This window comes from Lygodium microphyllum, chromosome 25 (genome assembly GCF_053477565.2).
Source record: "Lygodium microphyllum isolate KBCC chromosome 25, Lygodium_microphyllum_v1.1.10, whole genome shotgun sequence".
Taxonomy (NCBI): domain Eukaryota; kingdom Viridiplantae; phylum Streptophyta; class Polypodiopsida; order Schizaeales; family Lygodiaceae; genus Lygodium; species Lygodium microphyllum.
The window spans coordinates 124,743,080-124,764,035 of NC_141159.1; the positions used below are offsets into that span (position 1 = coordinate 124,743,080).

The 20,956-nt window shown below is 41.9% G+C and overlaps 1 protein-coding gene across 1 annotated transcript; it reads right to left on the reverse strand.

The window, feature by feature from the left end:
• Nucleotides 1–922: 922 nt before the first annotated feature.
• LOC148014702 (CBL-interacting serine/threonine-protein kinase 9-like) lies at nt 923–5,496 on the reverse strand. Its single transcript, XM_087667346.1, has 14 exons — nt 4,716–5,496; nt 4,396–4,458; nt 4,243–4,314; nt 4,012–4,119; nt 3,723–3,803; nt 3,440–3,493; nt 3,190–3,315; nt 2,986–3,075; nt 2,774–2,899; nt 2,504–2,611; nt 2,249–2,362; nt 1,921–1,977; nt 1,727–1,801; nt 923–1,644 (listed from the first exon to the last, which is right to left on the reverse strand). Exons 1-14 carry the CDS (start codon nt 4,926–4,928, stop codon nt 1,582–1,584), a joined length of 1,350 nt encoding a protein of 449 aa, XP_087523472.1. The 5' UTR covers nt 4,929–5,496; the 3' UTR covers nt 923–1,581.
• Between the last annotated feature and the right edge of the window lie 15,460 nt (nt 5,497–20,956).

A 20,956-nucleotide genomic window follows, 5' to 3' on the forward strand; every position in this document is an offset into this window, starting at 1 on the left:
TTGTGCATCACTGCATCCTTTGAGAGTGGGAGACTCTAGGCACTACTGGTGGTCATCATTCTCCTAGCATGTTGGGGTTATTGTACTGTACATCTCATGCTCCTCTCTGTGGATTCCATTGCCTTTTCATCATGAGTCATGTTTCATCTTTTTGTGTTAGTGTTCATTGCCTTAACATCCTGAATTTCTTGCGTTCATCTCTCTGTGCTAGTATTTATGCTTGGTCTTTTCATGCTTCCATTTATTTGTACATTCTCACACAGACTTGCTATGGTATACTGGTTTGACTACAAAAAAAGTACAGCTCATTGTACACAGCGCGCTCCACACTTATGCTTCTGACTCTCATGTACTGCAGATTTTGACAATCTTCAAAATATTGAGCTCATGGATCAGCCCAGTGCTTATAATTTTGATTCTTAAAATCATGCACCAGCCCCAATACAGTTATTAATCAATCAATTTGCATATCAAAGATACGATGTTAAGGCTATGTGTACTGTAACGGTCTACATCAAAGATTCAGATTTAGCGCTAGGCCCATCCTAAACTGTATCCAGTGATAGTAAGTTAAAGATCAGCTCCAAATTTTGCAACAGGTGTTTGTAGTACCAACTTGGATAGATGAGATCTTTCAACCCTAGAAACACAGTGAGTGTCTCTTATCGCCATGTATTTCACGAGTTGTTAGAAATTTATGGAGGCCCTAAGAGTTAATAACTCCAATTCCATATGCATTCCGGATGCAGCCATGTTTCCAATGCATGACAGATTGACAATAAGCATCAAATCATTAACAAGAGGTGCCCCAATACAAGTTTCTGAACTGCTTGTATGCCATCATCATCTTACATGTCTATTGTAAACAAAGCTTTATTATAACATAATCACATGTACTCTTTCCTCCAGAAGGCTACTGGAATTGAACATAAAACTCCCTTTGAAGTGCCAACCGGCACCAAGTTTCGGAAACTGAGAATATTTACCCAAGGAGAAGGCATAAAGCACTGTAGCTATGCAGAATTGGTCCCTGTTGGGACTCCTTTTACAGAGCCTTCCATTCCTTCCCTTGGTTTACAACTATTTAGGAAATAGCTTTTGATATACTGGCCTCCTGTCCTTCTAAAACATTTGCCAAACTGGTCCTGGCCAATATACAAAAGAATGAATGAAATGTTTATGATTCCACCACCGACCAGTTGATGTGCTGAGAGACAGTCTCAGCTTTGAGCATAGTTGCACTTACTGGACTGACAGGCCCTTGGAAAAGCTACATAAAGAGCCCTGGCAACTTCTTAATCACAATGCCACTTGGCATGTTGTACGCAAAGTGTATACCTGCTTGATATTCTTTGCCAGTGTTAAACAAAGCAGTTGATTTCCTGCTACACCTAGTAAAGCATGTCAGCCCAGCAAAATTGAGTATGTGGATGGCCTAATCCCATCCAGTACTTTACAGCAGCAATTGAATGTGGTTGGACCTAATGACATTAGTTGAAGCACAGCAGAGCTTCAACTAGCCCCAGGGCTTCAAAGGAAAGTGCTTGCCACATTCACTGCTGAGCAATGATTTGCCATTGATTACATGTCGCCTTCTGTCTTCCAGACAATATCTTTCAATCCTGTTGAAAAGTTCTGACAGAACTGCATTGAAGGATACGAAAGTATTAAAGATTGTACAGAAAAGGATTAAACATTGCTGGTGTAGAAATTTTGCTTGTGGCACCTTGTGATACTCTAGGGTGTCGCCTCCTGCCTTTTGTACCTCGACAACAAAAAGAGATGGAGCAACCTCAAAGACCTGTTAAAACATAGCCACTCCTTTTTTCAGATTATTGCCAATCAGGCATCAGCAGAATGTGTACTACTTATTTTTCAACATGCTACTGTGCGCAATTCTCTCATTTCCCAGAGTCTTACCTCAGTTGCTATTGAAAGTGGCCCTTTCCTTCCTGTTTCTGCCCCTAGTAGCTTCATCTGAGTTTAGCACAAGACCAAGTTTTAGTTAAATCCGAGCTCAATTGTCACTGATGTGACACTACAACTTCCTAAGATTGAAGTCTGCAGTAGGAGCTTAAGCTCACTCCTTTCATGCTTGATCCAAGTATGTAAATCGCGTGGATGTGACTGTTCCCAAACATGTATTCTCTAAGCTATGTGCAAAGAATGGTCGTTTTGCCTTTCGATGCCAGCAAAATACCACACAGGACAGCAATCTGCAAATAAACCAATTAGCCTATCACAGTACCTTATAATCACGCTTCTTGACATTGAAGCCAAGAGGCTTTGCAGTCTCTTCCATCTTTGAAATGATCTCAGGGGCTGGATGTTTTGATGTGAAGCGAGTTTCTCGCTTCAATCCCTGAAGGAAGAAGCACATATGCACGGACATAAGCAAAACACATCCCAGGAGAGAAACACTGCCAGAGTAATATCCTAAATTGGAGATACAACAAATAAATGTCCCAACTTCCGCAAGCAAAACAAGCTGTAGATTGCTGACCTTTTTCAATTCAAATAGTCCTGACAGATTCAGGCCTCTGGAGAGGGAGATCAACTCAAAAGCATTAAGATGAGCAGGCTTAGAGGCTTTAGTCTCAACAAGATGTTCCTGCATCAAGTATCCCAACAATGTTTCAGAAGGGAGTATGTCCCATTTACAAATGAATGAACTTTAAAAATACATTGTATTTCCAGGTAGAACTGACAAGGATAAGGCTAGAAAAGCATTCAAGAAATTGTTAAAATGTCTTGACTTCTAAGTATCCAATACCTTCGACTCACTAAAAACCGCATCCACATCATCGAGGTTGATTTCCTCATTAACCTCATATTTGATTGCAGGTTTGTATCCTTCCCTAAACCATGGATCTTCAAGGATTTTCGATATGGTGATGCGCTATATAAAACATTGCAAAAGCTGATATAATCAGAGAAAAACTAGCAGGTAAACCAACACGAAGCAATGTGATCTGGGATACTTACATTCTTAACATGGGGAGTCAAAATTTTTGAGATCAAATTTCGAACGCCTGGAGAAAACCATGGAGGACATGTGTAGTCACCTCTTCGTATCTGCAGCCAAGTCAACTACTCAGAAGTAATGAAACAAAGAAGTTGTGATGATATGCAACTCCACTTCCTGAAAAACTGCCATACTCCTAGTTTCTGCATCCTGCTGCAACTCACCTTTTTATACAGCTGAAGCAAATTATTGTCATCAAATGGAAGATGTCCAGCCATCAAAACAAACAGAATAACTCCACAGGACCAGAGGTCTGCTTTAGCTCCATTGTATCCTTTGTCATGTATGACCTGATTCACAGAACCCAAAGGGAGAGAGATCCATTATGCAACTGCTTAGTATCTCGATATGTTTTTAATGAGAACCATAACATAATCTAAGTCTAAAAAACAATGGCCATGCTTGCCGCAATACCTCGGGGGCAACATAATTTGGTGTTCCACAGGTAGTATGCAGAAGTCCATCTTTCTGTGCAAGGACAAAGAAGAGACTAAGATACATGGCCAACACAGTACATTTCCAGTAAAATTATGTGGTGTATGCAATAATGACATCTATGGCAGTATTTTAATCCATGGTAACTCTACAAGGAGTAATTGTCGTTCTTGCTGCCTGGTATCTTCCAGCATGCCCATTGTGTTTGTAAATGCTTTCTTACTGCATTTGTTAACCATCCTTAAACTTCTATTTGACTTACTCTGCATTGTTCAGGCAGCGCACTCAAGCCAAAATCGGATATTTTCAGAACACCATCAGCATCCAGCAGCAGATTCTCTGGCTGGAAAACACAAATATCTCCAAATCAGTATCTGGTGACAATGGGCTTATGACACTCCAACACTCCTTTTAAAACGGAAATCGGACCAGTTTCATTCAAATGTGGAAGGCACAGACAATCTGGCTTCAAGTGCAACCAAAAAAAATGCCGTGCTGCGGCAATGATAGACATGATTAAAGCTAGTCCCAAAGCGAAATATTTCCCCAACCTTCAAATCTCTGTGATAGACTCCCCTGCTATGGCAGTAGTCCACTCCATTGATAAGCTGCTGGAAGTACTTCCTTGCTTCAGCTTCTGGCAGCTTTCCTTGGCGTTTCTGGAAATTAATCGTTTGCAACGCAAGATTTCATATACAGCTAATAGCTGAGCATAGACCAAAACCATCCACTCCTGTAAACCAAAGAATACACCTACTGTAACAATAAGGGAGAAAACTCACGATTTTGTTGAACAGTTCACCTCCGGTGACATATTCGAGAACGAAATAAACCTTGGTTTTGCTAGCCAACACCTGAACACGTGCAATTGCAGCCATTGAATGCTCCTACCCATGCAGAAAAACTTTAAACCCTGTAGCAATTCCTAAACATACCTCATACAGCTGCACAATGTTGGGGTGCTTCACTAGCTTCATTGTAGAGATTTCTCGCTTGATCTGTGCAGATAAAACTATGCAGATTGAGAAATTCATATGCGAAAATTGACCTCCCACAGCTTAACAAAAGATTTCCGCATAGAGAGATTCTTAATGGATGGTGTTGGCGTGTGGGAGAAACAGTGCAGTTAAATGTAACAAGTCACCAAATCTATCGAGTATACAATAAAAAAGAACCATGATTGAGCTTACAAATGATGCATTTCCCTTTGTCAAAATTTTCCTCATTGTTGAAGGAGAGATTTGTAGACACACACCTGTTCAACCATCTTGTGCTTGAGTATCTTCTCCTTGTCCAGGATCTTGATAGCAACCTGCTGGCCTGTGCGCATGTGGCGCGCATACTTCACTTTGGCGAAGGTCCCCTCGCCGAGGGTGCGTCCGAGCTCATATTCGCCGATCCTCGTGCGCCTGGACGAGGACGACGATGTGGTACAGCTGTGGGGTGCAGAAGAGGAATCATCGGACATGGTAGCAAAGGGAATGCTTCTCCTCGTGATTAATCCTCCTCCTCCTGCTGCTGCTCCTAATCTTCCAAAGTTCCAGTTGGGTTTAATTATGGGTTTGCTTGCTTGAAGAGCAGGTGATGCTGAATATGAGCTGATGCAAATTACTGTGGGGGGCTGCCTCTCTTTTCTGAGTCAGTCTCGTGAAGTTGATGAAAATTCTGAGCTAATGGAATGATTGTGGGACACTGCAGGCTATGTGTCTTTATGTGCCTCTTGATAAATGGGTTCTGTGTAAGTGAAAGTGAATGTGACCAGTTCTTCTGTTGTGTGATGCAATTGAGACAGATAGACTTCGGAGTATTGACAGAGGCGATGATGCAATCGAGAGAGAGAGAGAGAGAGAGAGAGGCACATGCAAAATCGATGGGATTGAAAGGGTCCTTTAATTTGATATTGGGTCGGTATTTTGACAAAAGCGAGCAGTGAAGAAAGAAAAAGGGCGACAGAACAAGCCGTGATCGTAAACCAATAAACGAGAAAAGACATGTGAAGGAAGTCGTCTGATGCAAACTTGAGGTTGAGTTCGAGAGAGAGGGTGAGAAATATCCCATTTTTATTGATCGACTGATTGGGTTTTGCTCGCTTCCCTTGAGCCTTCTCTTTTGTGAGGGTAGGTGCATACGATGCTTTCCTTCCACGAGCGCTTCCCCAAAAGGCACACATACCACGAGCGCTTCCCTTGGAAGTTTGAGATGCTACCCTTGCACTCGGATAAAAAGGGAGAGAGAGAATCCGAGAAGAAAATGAGAAAATTACCAAATTTAGGAATTCTTAAAACACCCCTCAAATTTCAAGAAAAATAAAACTCTTAAGAGCATCCTCCAAAATCCCGAATATATCCTTTTTCCCAAACGCCCCTTAAATTTTGCAAAAGTCACCAAATCATAATTTTCACCAAACTTGCCAATCGTAATTTCTTACAAAAATGTTACTCAATAAGTCATCTTTTTAATAAGCTCAATGTCCCTCCGGCCTCATCTTTGGTTCATTTGGGAAAGGTCAATGTCCCTCGGACCTTATCCCTGGTCCTTTTCCCAAATGGCCCCATAAGATTTGTAAGACTTCCCAAACACAATTTTCAACAAAAAAAAGCAACAACAATGTCATGGTGACAAATGCTCATTGTTACTACCATTCTTAGGCTCATCTATGGTGATTTTTTGTTCAATGCACAATCAAGGGTAAGGTTGGTTTTTATCCCCACAAGTCCTACCAAAGAGTCATTGTGCTGATTGTTGACCTATTGACAAAACCATTGATAAATGATTCCAAGGGTATGTTTCCATTGCATTGTTTCCAAACATTCATTAGACTAACTTTGAATATTGTGATTCTCCTCCCAACCAGCCATTAGACATTCATAGATGTTCATTAGATGGACTCTAAATATTGCAATCCTCTTAGCATTTGTAGAGTAGTGGGTAAGTTGTTTGCCAATAAAAAGGGAGGAAAGATTTACATCACCCTAAGTAGGATAGGTATCATCCACTTTAGCTGAACAAGACATGATTCTTGTAGCTTCTAACATGGCCCTAGAAGTTAAGTCGGTTGTCGACACCTTCTTATTTGTCCTTCCAAAAAGACAAATCATTTTTTAGCCCCTAGATCCTCCTCATACTTACAACTTTGATTATATTCCATGCCTTCCTAGATTCCTCATTAAGAGAACCCTTGTCCCCAAGTAGGACTTGCTTTCATTTTACCACATCATGTAAACCCACATCCTTTATAAACCTCACAACCTTCCACCAAAACGACCTTGCTTCCCTACAACCCCAAAGTGTATGCCACAAAATATTCATCCTCTTACTTATAGAAAAGGCATTTCAAAGAGATCTCTTTGAACTTACCCATAACATCTTGGGAGGCAACTTTCCATATACAACTCTCCACAAAGAAGGCATAAGGTTGCAAACCAAGCATGCTTAAGTTGTTCCTTCAACATCTTAGGTGCCTCAAGCTTCCTTCTTTGACAAGCTTTCCTTGACATAGAGAATCCATCTAGAATCCTCCTCTACATAGTCTTGTCTTTTCCTTAGAATCGTGAGTGGTTTCCCATGGCTATTGGTATACTATTTTATGAAAGGATCTCTCTATTTCAACTTGCATCAAGGGCTAGGATTCCCTAACCATTTCTAGGACCTTGCAAACCTAAATGGTTTCTTTCTCATCCAATTAGAACTTATCCACTGTTTCCTAGAGATCCAAGAACTTAGATTCATTTGAATCCCAAATGTCACGCCATCACTACATGCCCTTAGAATAAATGGACAAAAAGGAGCATCTCACATACACCCCTTGTAGCCAAATAACGTGTGTCAAAGAAGAGTCATCATGACCACCAAGCTCTTCATTTTAGTTGCATTCATTCAAGATTTCCTTCCATGTTTTGGCTAGGGTTGAAGCATCTTAGAAGACTTGACATGCAGCTTGATGCCCTTACAAAAAAGACATTCCTTCCATTGTAGAGAAGGCCATTTACCACTTGGTAGAGGAATGCCTTCAATTTAAAACACTTGAGAAAAAAGGACCAATTACCATCCACCCTTTCAAACAGGTTCCATGCAAGTTGCTAAGCCTTCTACTATAGACTCTTCAACATGGCTCCATCTGCACACTTTTAAGAGTAGTCAATTGACCCTATGAAAATGTACGGTATATTTTTTCACCCCCAAAGAACTAGAGAAACTCTCTAAAGACCATCTCTAGTTTACTCCACTTACTCTTGGTGAAAGGAAACAAAGACCTAGGAAATACCATGGATAGAGTGACGATATTTTTAAGCATGACAAGTCTTTCAACAAAACCCACTTGCACCTTTGACCTCTACTTAAACTTGGCTAAGAACTTGGCATAAAACAATTCAAGTATCCAAAGTATAGTGATACACATGCCTAAAGGACAACCCAAATACCCAAAAAATCCCATCCTTGTTAATAATCTTATGATGAAATTGTTGCAATCAAGGAGGGGGACTCACCATATCCAACATAAAGCACCTCTATCTTGTTTATGTTGATCTCTAGAATAGTATGACATCTTTAGAATTAATTGCCAATTAACGCTATCATAGGTCTTGTCCAAATCCACATTCACTAGCAAATAATCACCTCCATTTTCCGAGGTCCACTCCATGCTAAGAAGAATATTCAATGTTCATGATGGGATCTTGGAACTTATGATGATTGAATATAAAGCCATATTGATTCTTACAAACAAACTTAGACAAGACAAACTTAATCTGTAGAGCTAATAATTTAGACATTACCTTGCAGGTTGTGTTCAACATTTTGATAGGACACAAATGCTTTGGCCTAAACTTGTCCACCCCTTTGGGGATCTTCTTGATCACCCCATGGTTGATTGAGATAGAGAATACACCCATCATCCCAAAATGAGTTAGCGAACAATAAAGAGCTCTATTGCAGATAGCCATAACTTAACAAAAACACCAAGGGAAAGCCATTTTGCTGTCAAGATCTATCCCATCTCATGCCGCAAAGGGCATACCCCACTTCATTCATAGTGAAGGGTCTCTTTAGAAATAGTGCCACCTTGATATCTATCTTAAGATATGAGATCAATATAAAAAAATTCATCTTTTCCACAATATCTTCCTATTATCATGAGTAGAGCTAATAATATATGGGATATGATTATGAAACATTGAAGCAATTTTACCAAATTGCCATTAGGATCTTCAATCATGAGGATACTCTCCCTTTTAAGCTTAACCGATTGCACTAAGAAGAAAAACTTGTTTGGGGTTTACCTTCCAACTCCCACCTTGCTGTCAATTAAACCCTAGCACCTAAAAACTTGTTGCTCTTCCCACTCTCAAGGAACTCTTCAATGTTTTGCAATATATGAAGTGAATTTCCATCGATAGGGAAGACAAGAAGAGGGTTTACTTAGGACTAACGAACTTTTTCCTAAGAGGTAAGTCACACAAGAACCAAGTGCTATTCTTGACAATAGCATTATACTTAGATCACATAGTTCCATCCAATTTTGTGCCTCTTCAAAAGTAACATACTCATCTGCATCACATATGTGGGAAACATCCATTGTATATAACAACCTAACACATGAGACATATTATGAGAGCAAGAATAAGTACAACTAGACAAAGCTGACACCCAATTAATAGTGTCATAATGTTTGCACCATCCATTTTGGAATGGTCTTGGATTCCTCAATCTTTGCTCTCATTAACAAACTGCATCATTCATATTAGCATGAGAAATAGATGGATCTGTGGACTTAGTAGAACTTGCATAGGATAAAACTCAATTGAAAACTACCTCATTTGGTGCATTTTATTTCCACAACTAAAAAAGAGGCAACAAAGTGTCATATGTGTATTGTGGGTGTACAATTGTTTCCTCAGTGCATGAAAGTAAATGTTTTATAGCATATCTCTAAAAATGAGATCATGATTGACCAAATTTCACTTGGTTTGTGGATGAGATAGCATGTGACCTTGCTTTCTAAATTCTAACCAACAAAGCTATATCTCATAGCCTTGTCATCTAATTTTTTGCAACGTTACACAAGTACTAATGCATAAAGTAGGCAACCAAAAACACACAAGTGAGCAATAGATGGCTTTTTGGCATGCCATGCATATGGTGTGACTGACTGCAATGCTTTTCTAGTGGGAGCTCTCGCTTAACTGCCAAGACCCACGGACCGCTTATTGTTCAAGAATTTCAAGTCGAGCACTAATGGGTATCTCTCACATAGCCAACGTGCTATCTCTCTCTACAAGTGTAGTGAGCTTACCTCCATGCTCGATCAAGTTGCCTCCTCTCTCGAGCACTCCGGTAGCTCCACGATCCAAGTGCAAGCTTCAAGCGAGCTCAATCCTCAAGCTCCACGCTCCAAGCTTCATTGCTGGCGAGCAAGAGAAGAGAAGAGAAGAGAAGAGAAGAGAAGAGAAGAAGAGAGGAGAAGATGGAGAGCTTCTCCACCACGGTCCCTCACCCTCACACACTCTCACACTCCCTCTCTCAAGCACAAGCTCAAGCAAGCAAGCAAGAAGAAGAAGAAGAAGAAGAAGAAGAAGAAGAAGAGAGCTACTTTTGGCCACACACAAGAATGAGCTTCTCATTCACTTTTCAACTTTATATACAAAACCCTAAATCCCTTTTGGGCGGTCATCCCCTTATCCCCTTTTTTAAAAGGCCGGTCCTCCTATCTTCCTAGGTTTCTTCCTATTGCCCATCTACCTTTACAATTTGCAAGGGTGAGAGCCCATCGGTGCTCTCAAAATAAATCATGGTGCGCCTTGCTCTCTTTTACAAAAGCATTGACTTGCGCTTTTTCTTTTGCATCTCTCTCATTGATTTAGGACTTTTTTGTACTTCTTGTGTTTCTAGATTTTTGTTGGCGCACCTTCGTCTTCCGTTTCACTTTTGCCTTGGCCTTGTCTTTTGCTTTAGATTTTTCAAATTCTCCACCTTGTTTGTCTGAGGGTTAACATTACCCCCCTCCTAGATGAGTGCCAATCCCATGGCACTCACCGTCGTAGGTAGTAAGCTTTGGCATTCATGGAAGACATGGGTGGAAGGGACTGTTGTGATTTGCTGTGGAGGAATTTTGGTGGTGGTGGGGATGAAGGTCATTGGTGGTACTTTGTTGGCATTATTGGCTGGTGATAGGGTTGTTGTAGTTGGTGATAGGGTTGTTCTTTGTTGGGAGTTGCACTCATGGCTAGCACAGGTGTTGGTTTTTGGGGATTTTGCATGTGATGTTCTTGGGCGGCCTTGCATGATGATGAAGGACAAGAGTTTAGAGTTGAGTGTTGATGAAGAGTTGACAGTACTCTCGTTGGAGTCTTCAATACTTGCAATTGAAAACCTCTCATATGGTCTCTCCCTAGGGGTTAGTGCTAGTCTTCGTATCGTGCACAAGACGTAGTTTGTCTTGCCTTGAGGACCCAAACTATGTATAGATTGTGGTACAGATATCGTGTGAGTGCACATGCATACTTAGATAGTACCTAGTTAGAAGACTGCTGATCTAGTTCCTCGTAGCAATGTGTGAATGAAGTGAGGGTTCACTTGGGTCAATGTTGAGAAGTACAGTTGAAGGATTCTTGAGACATCAGTTGTTGTGATTTTGACAACACGGTGTAGCATAATTGAGTTCATTGACACCGAGATCAGATTGCGGAAGCCGAGATTAGATTTGATCGGGTAGTGGGGACCTTCAGTGTCGGTGATTAATTGCCATTATTGAGTATATCCGAAAAAAGAAAAAGGAAGTGCACTACCTAGGGGTGTGTCTACCTCACTGTGCAATGTTGCGTGGTGTCCATACTAGTGAAACTGGGAGTTGGGTCGGAACCTCAGGGAAGCCTGTGGTGTTGTCCCACACTTGAGGACCCAGTTTGTGTACAGAGGAGGTGCTATGGGTGCCACTTAGGGAGACAGATCTAACCATAGGTGAGCACAAACTCCCTAGGTGTGTCCTGCCCTTGATGTGCCCTAAGAGTGAAGTGGGGGGACATGAAGGGCTAGAGGGTTAGGCATGGAGCTGGGCATGAAGCCGGCTGACCAAGGTCATCGAACATGCCTAACTTGAGGACCCCTAGGTGCAATGTTTGTGGCACTCTGATATTCATGGAAAAGCTCATTGTTCATTTCCTTTTGCTTTGTGTGGGTCTTTTGTTTGTTTTCTCTTTTCTTTTTCTTTCTCTTTTTTTTTGTTTTGGAGATGCATTGGGAGGGAGCACACTAGACATCATCCTGGTGCTCTATAGTAGTTACATTTCGAGGGGACCTAAGAGCGTTCTTTCTTTTGTTGATTTGATTTAGAGCCACACACTTCTTCTTGGACCAGCTCTAATGGCTCCTATTGAGGGGACTGCATTTGTTGTTTTGGCTCCAAGCCCTAGCAAGGAGAGTTCCTATGAGGTTCAGTCAGTTGAGATTACGGGAGTACCTTGCTCCTCTACTCCTAAGCCAATGTTAGGCTTAGTTGTCGTGGCATGGAGTCCATGTTGCAGTGATGTGCCAGCTTGCAGGCTAAATCTTTGTTGATTCCGTCTTCGTTAGAGCAATTTGCTCCTCCCTTTAGTCGTTCTTCCTCCTCTTTTTGGTGTTTTCCTGCACTCTTCTTCTAGTCTCTTCGATTCCTCCTCCACCCTTTGCAACTCTCTATTTTATTTGGAGGTGGATCGAGTTCTTCTTATGGGGATTTTGTGAGTGTGATCTTTTCCTCTCCCCTTGACTTGACAATTTTTATTGCTCATGAATTGTCCTCTCGCTCTCTTGATGTTGAGATGGTTAGTCATTCTCCTTTTTATTAAGTAACTCTCTCCATGTTGTCTAGCTATTCCTTGTGAACTTTGTCTCCCTATTCTTCTCCTGCTGCTAAAAGTGAGATGGTTGGGCTTGATGGGGTGGGAGAGTGATGCTCCTCTTGGATTGGCGATGGCTTTGGGGTCTTCTTTGCTACTTCTCTTTCTGCCTCCCCTAGAGTTTCCCAAATGATGGCAGTTAACACTCCTCCAAATCTTACAGCCGAAGCCTCAGAGGCAGGTTGTTTCCTCTTGGACTCCGCTATAGTAGCCGGAGACTCATTTTCTACCACCCTTGGTGTTGTGGCTAGTACCTTTGCCAATGCATGTATTGTCTTTTGGACGTAGACATTTCAATTTTCCTCGTCTAAGGCATTGGCTGCAAGACTCTCCAGAAATGATACACCTATTTTGTTCCTAAGAGCATTACATCTCTGGCTTGTGAAGAGGATGTGGACCATTTTAACTTGCAGGCGAATGGTAGGGTGCTTGATGGCCACCATGTTAATGTTCCTTCTTTCATCGAAAGTTCTTGGGAATTTTATGCATCTCCTGTGGTCGATTTTTTTGCCAACCTTCTCCATGTTCTGTGGAGATTGCACTGGCCAACTATTTGTCTCATCGCGCCTTCCTTATTCACTAGCTCTCTCAAATTGCTAATGATGTAGTACTTTGGTTGGTTGTAGACTTGTGTTTTAGTGGCCAATCAATACATGTTGTTCTCTTCCTCTGAGAACGGAAGTTGGCCTACCATCTCGAGTTCCTATTTGTAACATGTGAGACATCAGAATAATTGAGGTAGCAACTGAGTGAGCCAGATGTAGAGTTTGGCAAGGAAAGGGAGAGTAGCCAATGACTATGCTTTGGGCCATGCTCAAATGCAATGTGTACTTTTTGCAGGGGTGATTTTCTCTTCCAGCGGGGCTTTCGTCACCGCTCTTTATTTCTTGGTATTGCTGTCACTTTCTCCATAATGGTTCTTGTGGGGTTGGTGTTCTTGTGGTGACTTGGACATTGAACATTTTCGTGCAAAGACCTGAGTCATCCTACATTCACTTGGCAACTCGTGAGAGTACATGAAAGGCATATGCTTCAACCATAATGAACAGGTGCAGCTCAAAAAAACATCACTTATTTGATTCCCATAGTGTTGACTTTGATGCATATCACCTATGCTTGATTATCATTGCTTGTGTGTGTACTTTGCTTCTTTTGGTATTATCTATACATAGTCACAAAACACACTGTTTATTTATGTACACGTTTATGAATTCATGCCACTTCATGAGGATTAAAACCAATTGTAGAACTCAGGATTGTACTGGAGTGTGGCATACGTATCCAGTAATCGTGGCAGCCTACTCAGTAACAACAGATATTTTGCAACATCGAGCAACATGGTGCCTTGTCCAAGTCTACTGGCAACATGTAGCTCCTTCTCAATGAGAATTTTATAAATCAGAGAGTTTTGTTGGCTAGTTCTAGCTAAGTCCATACCCTGAATGGTAGTTAGTACTTGAAAGGAAGTTGGGGCCACATAGGTCAGGTCTCTTCGAGACCACCATCGGGCTAGTTGCTCCTCTGAGAGACTGTCATAATCTAGCCTCCAAGTTTGGCCATTGTAGCATGGTTTTCAAACCAATGTTTTTCAAATTAACTTCGACCCTTTGATTGTCACTTTAGCTGCTCTATCTCTAAGAGATTTGGTTGGCAAAGTGCTTCATTGAATGTCACAGTTAAGCGTAGTTCACCGGCCTCCTCCCCAGAGATGAGTTGCATGTGTTCATGTAGGAGCTTGTCATAGTGCTCGTTAAGATATTCTTGGTCTTCCCAGGATAGTGGATATGACAAATATTCCTCAAGATGCTCCTTGGGGAATGTTCCCATGTCCGCAAGGACGTATGCATATGCAAATAATTTGAGTTTGGCATCCAACTCGATTAAGCACTCTATGATACTTCTATGTTCGATGATGGCTTGCTCGACTGCCATCTCATGCAAGGCTTTGGGAGTTTCCCTAGGCTTTAGCATAGCTGGGGGCTCGGGCCTAGATGAGCAAGATTGGTCAATGCTAGGATTGCTTTTGTTCTCGGGGTTTTCATGTTTCTCCTGAGGCTTTGTTGCTATTGTGTCATGGTTCTCCTCGGATGTGGTTGGTTTAGTTTCGTCAACATGTTGTGACAATGTTGTATCCACTCTTGATTGGCCAATATAAGTTCTGTTATCCGTGGATTGAGCATTGCAAGCAACCATTGATGGTAATGGTTGCTTTGATTTATCAAAATGCACAGATGTGTCTGAGGTTTCACCGCTGTTAGGATAGATGGCAATGGGTTCATTCATGGGTAGACTCAATGCTTTATTCATCATCTCTTTAGCTCTCTCGGTCTCAATCTTCTTGGCGTCTATAGCCACTTATAACTACCATTGTTTTTGTTGTTTTCTCCTCCTTTTCTTGGGTAATCGAGGTGTATCCTTTGAAGACTCAGGACCCAGAACTAGGTCAGTCGTCATTGATGTGCTTGGTTGGTGGCCCTCATCATTCTCTTTTTCTGGCATATCCTTATGGGACATAGTCGCCGCCTGTTGAACAGGCTCGCTAGGTTGTGAGGGTTCAACTGCCTCTCTTTTTGGAGAGTCTATCTCTTCAACTAATTCCCCTCCATTTATCCCCTCATCCAATTGCATTGGCAGTTGTTCATGGTCAGTGTTTACTCTAGACTCTTGTTCTTACCCTTTGGAACATGCCTCCATTGCTTCTTATCAGAGCAGGTGTTGTGTTTAGAGCTGTTTTTCTTGCTGTGGAAGTTTGGGTGACTCTAGTGTAGAACCAAGAGATGCTTTAGGGTTCCTGTCATGTAGGCTTCTTGGATGACGAAACCAGCTGAAGAAGTCAGGGTTGTATTGATGGAAAGCATAGAGATCTAGGATTGCAAGGTCTTGAGTGAGGTAGAAGACATATGTGCTAACATCAAGTACCATGCTCCCTACTCCTAGCCTGGTAGCCACGTGTAGATCTTCTTCTAGAAGCAATTTATCATACAAGGGATGTTTTTGGACAATGGTGGCAAAAAGTTGGACCTCATGGACCACTTCCAACACTCGTAATGAGGTTGGGGCAATGTATGTGGGATCATTTATTGATGTCCAAAGGGCTTTCCTTTGCTCAGCGAGTGTCATTAGTCATCGATGGCCAATTTTGGCTACCAAAAACTTTGGTTGGAGTACAATTTCTGTACAAAGTTATCTTGTCCTTTCCCTTTTTGTTTGATTGGTTTGAGCTTTTCCTTGTTTGTCTCACATTGAGCAGTATAGAGTGAAGGTATCAAAAGTGTAATTCTCTAGTTGTGGCCTTAGGGATGTCCTTTATGACTTCCTCAACAAAGCTACATAGCAGGAGTAAACATGTTGTTGCTCATCCCAAGTTAGGGGTTCGGCTATGAGCTTTGTGTGCTCTGGTGTTGGCCTTCCAATGTCCACGTGGACGTATGCACGTGTGATGGCTATCAGCTTGTGATCAAGCTTCATCAGGTACTTCATCTTTGGTTCATTGGTCAGATGCGCCATCTCCTTGGCCAAATTTTTGAGAGATTTCTCCTCAAGTCTAGGCTGCTTTAGGTGCTTTCAAAAGTGTTGGAGGTATCAAGGATGTTGGTTACGACACCTCTTTCACAGGTGAATTGCTAAGGACATGTTTCGCAACAAGGGGCATCATCACGGCCAAAGGCTATGACTGTGGTGATTCCTAATGGGAAGTAGTAGTGGTTACTTTAGTGGACTGGCCACTATTGGTAGACTGTGGTGTCAAGTCCTTAAGCAGATTAGAAGTGGTCGTGTTTTTGTTTCCCTTTGCGCATTCATTTGTGCAGAGCTAGTTACGGTGGATTGCACAGGCATATCCTTAGCACAGGCTGAGACCTAAGGGTGGTGTCATGTCCAGCATCTTGGACCCTTGGAAGCTCAGATGGAGATAGAAATTGGGATTGAGTAGCTGCACTTGACGACTATTGTTGTGCTTCCTGTGTCCATATAGGGAAAGAGGGTGTAGGAGATTGGGACTCCTAGGTGGACTTGTCACTAGCTGAAAGATTTGATCGCGGCTACTAGACGCTTCTGCCATTTGCTTTGTTGAGCAATCAGTCTTATCATGAGCAGCATTGTGCCTGTGGTGCTCATTATCCTCTTGGGAAGTCAAAGGCTCCTCGGGCACTAGTGGTCTTTGTGCACACTCAACAGTTATATTTGACATCTGCTTGTTAATCATGCTAGATTGAGGATATACCTTTCAAATAGTCATGTTTGATTTCTAGATTTCAATCATGAGGAGCTCAATCACTCCAATGTTGTTGACTCGAGACTTGGATTTTCGTTTAGATTTCCTCCGCCTCTTTGCTTTTGATACGATCTGGCCTTCAATAGTAGCTGATAGAGGTGGTTGAGTAGGGGGCTTTGATACCCAAATCCATCGATTACCTACATAATACCCTTGAGCACGTAGCAACGCTTTGGATATCCATCATGGCATTGAGATGGCTCTCCATCGATACCTTTGTCTATAAGGCTTGGGCTTCTTTTGTGGTCTTCTACAATATTTGTAAGTCCCAAGCCTATCCTTGGCATTGTCTCCTGACCTTCTTGTTTCAATTATGGCCTCACTCACTAGTTCTCTCTATTCAGCATGTGCTTATATCAACTCTTTCAACAAGTCCTTGCTCTTGTTACTAGGCTTTTCTGGTATGTCGGAATATTCCTTGTCTTTCCCTCAAGGTTTGATTAGGTTACCCTTACTAAAGGTTGTGATTATCCTCACACCCACTAGTGTCAAGTGTATTCTTTGTGCTACATAATCGGCCTCACACTTCATCACCATTTTGAAGGGTCTTCCTAGGAGGATTTCCTTTCCACAATTAGCACTATTTGGAGGAACATGGAATAGGACAAGCTTTTTGTTTCAATAGTTATAAGGATTTTGTACTTTTCTATAAGTACTTGTAGGTGTTCCCTGTAAGGACTAAGATTTGCATTAGTCGATGTGAGCTCTGATTGGTCTAGTAGGGTCCATGCTTCATAGGTCAAGATATTAAAATCAACTCCTTCATCAATGAGAGCATCGACACAATGCTCTCTTTTTGCGATGAGTTTGACCCTAAGATAAGCAAGCGGTACTATGTCTTCATCTTTCGTTTCTTGGCTTATAAGTTCAAGACTTTTGATACATGCCTCTAAGTCCCAACTGCACAACCAGATGTGGATTCTCTACTGATGACTTGGGTCGTTTGTGCAGTGCGAATTGTCATGTCTAGTCATCCTCACAGTTGTAGCTTGATGTTGTTGCATTCTGCCTTGACTAGATATAGTTCGAATGCAACATATATGTGTTTTTGTGGCATGGCCTTTTTGCCCTTGTTGGCTAGATTAGCCCATTGAGGTTCGAGGGTCTCTGTTTGTCATTCGAGTATGGGCTTTTGGTTGTTGTTTTGTAAGTGAGAATCTATGCTTGTGTAGAGCCATTACTACACTAGGATCTAATTTGGAGGACCTATCATGACGCGCATTTTCTCTCCAGCCTACTTGGGGGAGGTGTGAAGAGGGCAGACTGTGGGGGTCTGGGGGAGGGGGGGATAGTCCCCTCCGGCCCACAGGGGCGTTATGCTAAATACCATGCGCTATTTGAAGGACCATTCATAGCCAAGTTTTGAACTACTTGCTCTAGATTTCAGCCCAATGATAGATCTATGACGTGCTTTTATGCTTATATGGTATTTAGGTCAGTTTTAGGGTCTACATGCTAAAAATTTAAAAAAAATACAAATTCGGCCCAGCATGTCCGAATTGTAGGGGCCGAATATCCAATTGGGCCCATCCAAATGGCCGAGGACCGAATGAGAAAGGGTCGAATGCAACTGGTTCGAATGTCGAATTCAGCCCATTCGAATGTGGTTGTCCGAGGGCTGAATGGTTGATGGTAGTAGACCGAATCGACTGGGTCAAGGGCCAAGTGGTTCATCCAAATGGGTTCAGGCCAAATGACCGAGGGCCGAGTTAGGTGGGCCGAATGCCAAGTTGGTCCAAATGGTCGATTCGGACGGGTTGATTAGTACGAGTCGAGGGCCGAATCAAGTGGGCCGAGCAGTGGGCATCTAAGTGGTAGTGGGCCGAATGGCTGAATACAGGAGGGCTGAGGACCGATTCTAGGACTCGGCCTAGAATCGTTGTCACTCGCACACACCGAATGCAGCACAATTTTGGCCAACACAATATTAAATTGCTCGAATCACACGATTTAGGTCATGATATATCACATGCACCTCCAGATCAAAGCTATGGATAGAGGGGAAGAGTTGTATATACCTAGAATAGCAAATAAACTCCGAAATGCAAATCGGCAACAAATCAAACCCTCTTGCCCTGTTATGACAACAGAAACCCTAATGCTTGTTTTTCTCTTTTTTCTTTGTTTTTTCCTATCCCAATGCATCCAAATCACAAAGAAAACGCCTACACTAATCCAACCTACTTTTCCAAATCCAAAAACCAAAAACTTACTTGCTAATGAGATCAAATATCTCTTCAAACTCTCTCACTTCCTACCTATCTACCTCAAGCACCACTTCAGGGAAAAACCCTACTTCAATGCTTGATTTGGAGCGCGCAAGCACTCAACGCTTGAATTTGTTGGTCCCGACAACCAAACTAAAATATAGTGGGAGCTCTCACTCAACTGCCAAGACTCACGAACCACTTATTGTTCAAGCGTTTCAAGCCGAACACTAATGGCTACCTCTCACATAGCCAACGCACTATCTCTCTCTACGAGTGTAGTGAGCTTGCCTCCATGCAAGATCGAGTTGCCTCCTCTCCCAAGCACTCCGGTAGCTCCACGATCCAAGTGCACGCTTCAAAGTGAGCTCGATCCTCAAGCTCCATGCTCCAAGCTCCATTTCCGCGAGCAAGAGGAGAGAAGAGAAGAGAAGAAGAGAGGAGAAGATGGAGAGCTTCTCCACCATAGTCCCTCACCCTCACACACTCACTCCCTCACACTCTCGCACTCCCTCTCTCAAGCACAAGCTCAAGCAAGCAAGAACAAGAAGAAGAAGAAGAAGAAGAAGAGGAGGAGAGCTACTTTTGGCCATACACAAGAATGAGCTTCTTATTCACTTTTCAACTTTATATACAAATCCCTAAATCCCTTTTGGGCGGTCATCCCCTTATCCCCTTTTTTACAAGGCCAGCTATGGCCTAGGCCCTTTTTCCCATTGTCCTCCTATCTTCCTAGCTTCCTTCCTACTGCCCATCTACCTTTACAATTTTCACGGGTGAGAGCTGATGGATGCTCTTAAAATAAATAATGGGGCGCCTTGCCCTCTTTTACAAAAGTATTGACTTGCGCTTTTTCTTGTGCGCCTCTCTCCTTGATTTAGGACTTTTTTGCACTTCTTGTGTTTCTATATTTTTCTCGGCGCACCTTCGTCTTCCGTTTCACTTTTGCCTTGGCCTTGTCTTCTACTTTAGATTTTTTGGATTCTCCACCTTGTTCGTTAGAGGGTTAACAACTTTGGCGGGACACCTATTTAGTACATAAGTTGTGCACATAATAGCCTTAACTTGTCTTTCTGATTCACCTTTGACACCATCACATATTGCCTCTTGGTGATTATTGCTCCAACATCGGTTCATCGATGGCATGTTACTCAAATTGGCACATAGTCTAATTAAGTAGATTTGTCTATTTAGGAGTTCGTTTGGCACGCAATCAAAGGCTTCCACATGTAATTGACTTCGAGGAGGTGATCAAGCACAAAGGAAATAGGAGACTAGAAAGTAAAAGAGAGGAGAGATGCACATTGGATGGCAATGGCCCTATGTCAAGTAGTAACAGATGACCAAAGAAATATGCATTTCTTTTCTTAAAAGCAAGAAAAAATGATATCCACCACTTATATCTCCCTACAATTAACACATGTAATGTTTTCTCAAAATACATTATTCCTACCTAATTGCACAAAACACTACTAGGCAATGCTAATATCCAAAGTACTTTATTCATGTACTAACAAGCTACATGCTTGAGTGACAATCCTTGTTCACGCATCTACCAATACTATAACATGCAAAAGTGGACTCCACTTGTGAGTAGAAAAGGTCTCATGTATTTCCACTGCCATTAAATGGATTCTACTTACCAATAGATCGGCTCTCTAATGTATTCAATGATTATTTACAAGTGGCATTTCTACCTAACAATAGTTTGGAAGTGCACAGAAGTAGCATCTAATTTCTGATGGTAATAAATAGATCTAAACAAAGCTCGATCTATTCGTAGGACAAAAAAAACTCCAACACCTAGCTTATCTATCAAGGGGAACAACATTTGCTTCAAATGCCACTCCCTTTATTGAGGTGAAGAGCTTGATGGATGAAGTTAACCACAATATCCAAAAAGAACATGTATGATCAAGATAATCCATTAGTATGTTCACATTCGTAACCCTTTATGAAACTTCTAGCCCAAAATAACTTCCCATACAATATAGCACTTTCGCATTTATTACCATTTCACATGCAACCCTTATGAATCTAAGTTACAACCATCATTGATCCTTACATATGGCATCATTGATCCTCAAGCAAGTGTTTATATTAATGATTAAGTCTTTTGTGAATGTCTAACACATTGTTTGTA

Excerpts from the sequence above, each read along its gene's own strand:
- LOC148014702 (XM_087667346.1), bottom strand. The coding sequence starts at position 4,928 with ATGTCCGATGATTCCTCTTCTGCACCCCACAGCTGTACCACATCGTCG. Across the intron at positions 3,316-3,439 it reads CAAATTATGTTGCCCCCGAG|GTCATACATGACAAAGGATA; the intron begins GTATTGCGGCAA and ends TCTGTGAATCAG. Across the intron at positions 2,612-2,773 it reads CGGTTTTTAGTGAGTCGAAG|GAACATCTTGTTGAGACTAA; the intron begins GTATTGGATACT and ends TACTTGATGCAG.